Source organism: Otolemur garnettii, unplaced genomic scaffold (genome assembly GCF_000181295.1).
Source record: "Otolemur garnettii isolate 467f Iridium unplaced genomic scaffold, OtoGar3 scaffold00112, whole genome shotgun sequence".
In the NCBI taxonomy this organism is placed as follows: Eukaryota; Metazoa; Chordata; class Mammalia; order Primates; family Galagidae; genus Otolemur; species Otolemur garnettii.
In genome coordinates, this window is record NW_003852507.1 from 1529051 (window position 1) to 1532785 (window position 3735).

Consider the following 3735-nt stretch of genomic DNA (forward strand, 5'->3'; position numbering starts at 1 on the left):
AGCCTTCATTTTTTTTTAAACCCATGGTCTTATTCATCATCTGGTCTAGAGAATGGGGGCACCCTAGCTCAGCTCACTGCAACCTGCAACTCCTGGGCTTAAGCAATTCTCCTGTCTCTGCCTCCCAAGTAGCTAGGACTATAGGCATGGACCACCATGCCTGGCTAAATTTTTTCCATTTTTAATGGAGACAGGGTCTTGCTCTTGCTTAGGCTGGTCTTGAACTCCTGAGCTTAAGGTATTCTCCTGCCTCAGCTTTCCAAAGTGCTAGGGTTACAAGTGTGAGCCCCTGTGACTGGCCCTGCCTTTCCTTTTAACAGTACTTTTCTGAGGGAAACAAGAGTGAGAAATGATTGCATTTCAGGGGGAGTCTTTTTTTTTTTTTTCCTGAGACAGAGTTTCTCTCTGGCACCCTAACTAGAGTGCTGTGGCATTATAGCTCACAGCAACCTCAAGTTATTCTGCTCAAGCTTTCCTCTTGCCTTAGGTTTTCTATTTTTAGTAGAGATGGGGATCTCCCTCTTGCTCAGGCTGGTCTTGAACTGCTGAGTGCAAGTATGCCACTTGTCTTGGCCTCCCAAGAGTGCTAGGATTACAGGCATTAGCCACCATGCCTGGCCAACCTCAAACTCTTGGGCTCTTGCTTCAACCTCCCAAGTAGCTGAGACTATAGGTGACAGCTACAATACCTGGCTAGTTTTTGTATTCTTAGTAGAAACATGGTCTTGCTCTTGCTCAGGCTGGTCTTTTTCTTTTTCTTCATGAATATATATATATATATATACATACATACACAGAGTCTCACTATGTTGCCCTTGGTAAAGTGCTGTGGTGTCACAGCTCACAGCAATCTCAAACTCTTGGGCTTAAGCGATTGTATTGCTTCAGCCTTCCAAGTAGCTGGGACTACAGCACCGGCCACAATGCCTGGCTATTTTTTGGTTGTTGTCATCGTTGTTTGGCAGGCCTGGGCTGGGTTCGAACTGCCACCTCCAGTGTATGTGGTTGTCACCCTAGCCGCTGAGCTACAGGCTCTGGGCGGGCCTGCAGGGAGCTTGTTAACACATATATGTGTGTGTGTGTGTGTGTGTGTGTGTGTGAAGCCTGCACCACAGCGCACGCAAGAGACCATGCACATAGTGATGTGGAATGTTCGTGCTGCAGGGGGTGTGGGGAGTTATGTGTTCTGTGTGGTGTGTGAGGGGCGCACGCATGTTGTATTAGTGTGTGGTGAGTAGATTTTCTGGGTGTACATGCATGTGCGGAGTGTGTATGCTGTACTTAAGGGCGTGAGGGGAGGTTGCTAGGAATGCAGCTTGCCCTGCACTCGGGATAGAACAAGTCTATGGAGATACAAACGGACTCTATTGAGCAGTATTTTCTCCGGGAAGGAAGGACTGGTGGCGGAAGTGGGGTGGCGGAGCAGGGATGGTTACCTCTGGTGGCTCCAGGGTCGGGCTGCCATAGTGGCTGGGAGCTGACTTCAAGTCCTCATCTCAACAGTTTGGTCTTGGTGACTCCTGCCCGACCTGGGGGACCTCGTAGAAGAGGGAATGTTGGAGTGGTAACGGGGGTCTTGGAGGCAGTCGCTCCGCTGGTGACAAGTCGGGGGTTTGTAAGGGCTGAAAGCGCTGGGAGTCGTCCGAAGTGTGAGGCTTAAAGCATGGCTGGGGCGGGGCTAAGAACGGGTCTAGGGGCGTGGCCAGGCGTAGTCTTAAGAATTGGGGCTGCGGTCTAAGGGCGGGGCTAAAATCTGGGGTTTGGACTAAGTTGGGTCTAGAGAGGAGCTAAGGATGGGTGGGATTGAGGGCTGGGCTTGTCAGTAAGGTCCGAGATAAAGGGGCAGTACTAAGGTTAAAGGTGGCACAAAGGTGCCCTGGGAGGAGGTGGGAGGTCCCGGATGAAGAACGCAGCTGACGCGCAGACACGGGCTGGGAAGACGACGCAACTTAGAGCGGGAAGGGGGGAGGCGGGTGGGGGGCCTGGGCAAGCATGAGGCGGAGTTAGGGGCTAGACTGGGGCGAGGCTGAGACTGGAATTTACGGTTGGCCCGAGGGCTCGGCCTAGCTGAGGTTCAGAGTTGGACTTCTGTGAGGAAGAGTCCTGTAGAGACGAACAACGAGTCTGAGAGCCATGTGGGTCAGGACGACACTAAGAATCGAAAGGTGGACCAAGGAAAAGACTGAGTGTAAGCCCAGCAGTTGTGATAAGAGCCGGAACAACGGTAAGGTGGAGCGGGCAGAAGACTAGGGGCGTGGCCTGGGGCTGGCTCTGGCGGAGCGGAGAGGGGGCGGGACCCTAAGGGAGGAGGCGGGGCCCAGGACGGGGTTGGGGCAGTGTGTGGCTGGAGCCAAGAACTGAAGCTCTTGGATATAGGACTGGGATCACCACTGTGCCGCAGCTGCGGGGCCTAGCTGCTGCCCATGAGGCGCCAGACTTGGCTGAAGCCTGTATGGGGTCCTGCGCCCACGCAAAAGCGGGGACTGGGGTGGGCTATTCCGTTGACCCTGAGGACAGGAAGGAACCTGGAGCTTCTACACGTGACATCATAATTATCTCCGGGTGGGGGCGGGGCCGAGGAGGCACTTCCTAGGAGACTTGGACGCACTGCCCCTCCCTTGCTCCCCCCGCTTCCCTGCTTCCCTTCCTTGATTCCTCCCCCACCTTCTTCCCTCCTCCCCTCCCTTCCCCCTTCGGCTGCTCTGGTGCCCACCCCCTGTGCCTCAAGGGCAGGGGGAGCTCCTCGGCTCCGCAGGACGGGGAGGATTCTGTACAAATGAGCATCACCTGTGAGTTTTGAGTTAACGCCTCTGCGCTCCGTTTAATGCCCCACGAGAAAAAGACCACAAACCTCCTACTTCCTTTCACACTGTCGCCCTCCCAGTTCATGATGGAAGTCCGTTCTGCATCCAGCCTCAATTACTCTCCTACTGCAGGAGCTCTGGACTGCCGCTCCATTCAGAGTTCCCCATCTGTTCTCTGTGGAACTAAAGAGCAGGTTATTTTTCTCAGATCTGAAGAGAGTTACTAAATTCCTCTATCCCTCTGTCCTTCCTCCTCTCCTACCCCTCACAAACAGAGCTGGTGGGTGTCGGAGCTTGTTGAGAGTTAGTGTAAAATAAGCAGGCTCTGACCCTGCTTATTTCCTGCATGAAAAACGTCAGTTGTGTTGGCCCTGGAAAGAGCAAGCCCAGTGGAGTCAGAGCACAGTTTGAATCCTGGCCTTGGTTTGGGCCACTATGGCATAACCATAGGGTCCAGGCTGGATAAAGGAGACTGTGGAGTCAGGATTGAGTAAAACCAGAGAACGAAGAGTTGGTAGTGTTGGCACTGAAAAGCCAGGTAGAGTAGGAGGTGACAGCTAGAAGGACAGGTTTTGGATAGGGAGCTGAATGTCATTTTAAGACATAATTGTGGGGCTCATGACATGTCTGCCATCAGTAGATAGGGCTGAAAAAGCACAGGCTATGGATTCAGGAAAACCTCGGTTTGAATCCTGCCATCTTTAATTTGTGTCTTTGGATACTTAGCCTCTGAGTTCTGAGTCCCCATCCATAGAATGAGGCTGTGGTAGGGATTTAGAATCAAAGGTATGTTTTGGCTCGGTGCCTGTGGCTCAAGTGGCTAAGGCGCCCCCCTAAGGTGGCAGGTTCGAATCCAGCCCGGGCCGCCAAAACAACAATGATGGCTGCAACAACCAAAAAAACAGCTGGGCGTTGTGGCGGACGCCTGTGG

The 3735-nt window shown here is 53.1% G+C and overlaps 1 protein-coding gene across 3 annotated transcripts in view; it reads left to right on the forward strand.

The window, feature by feature from the left end:
- The first annotated feature begins 2001 nt into the window (after positions 1-2001).
- The window catches only part of PROCA1 (protein interacting with cyclin A1), a 14239-nt gene continuing 12505 nt past the window's right edge, over positions 2002-3735 (forward strand). For all 3 annotated transcript variants that reach the window (XM_012809751.2, XM_023517485.1, XM_003797145.3), the window contains exon 1: positions 2002-2224. In XM_012809751.2, the coding sequence (XP_012665205.1) occupies positions 2134-2224 (91 nt within the window). In that variant the 5' untranslated portion in view covers positions 2002-2133. The remainder of the gene's footprint in view (positions 2225-3735) is intronic.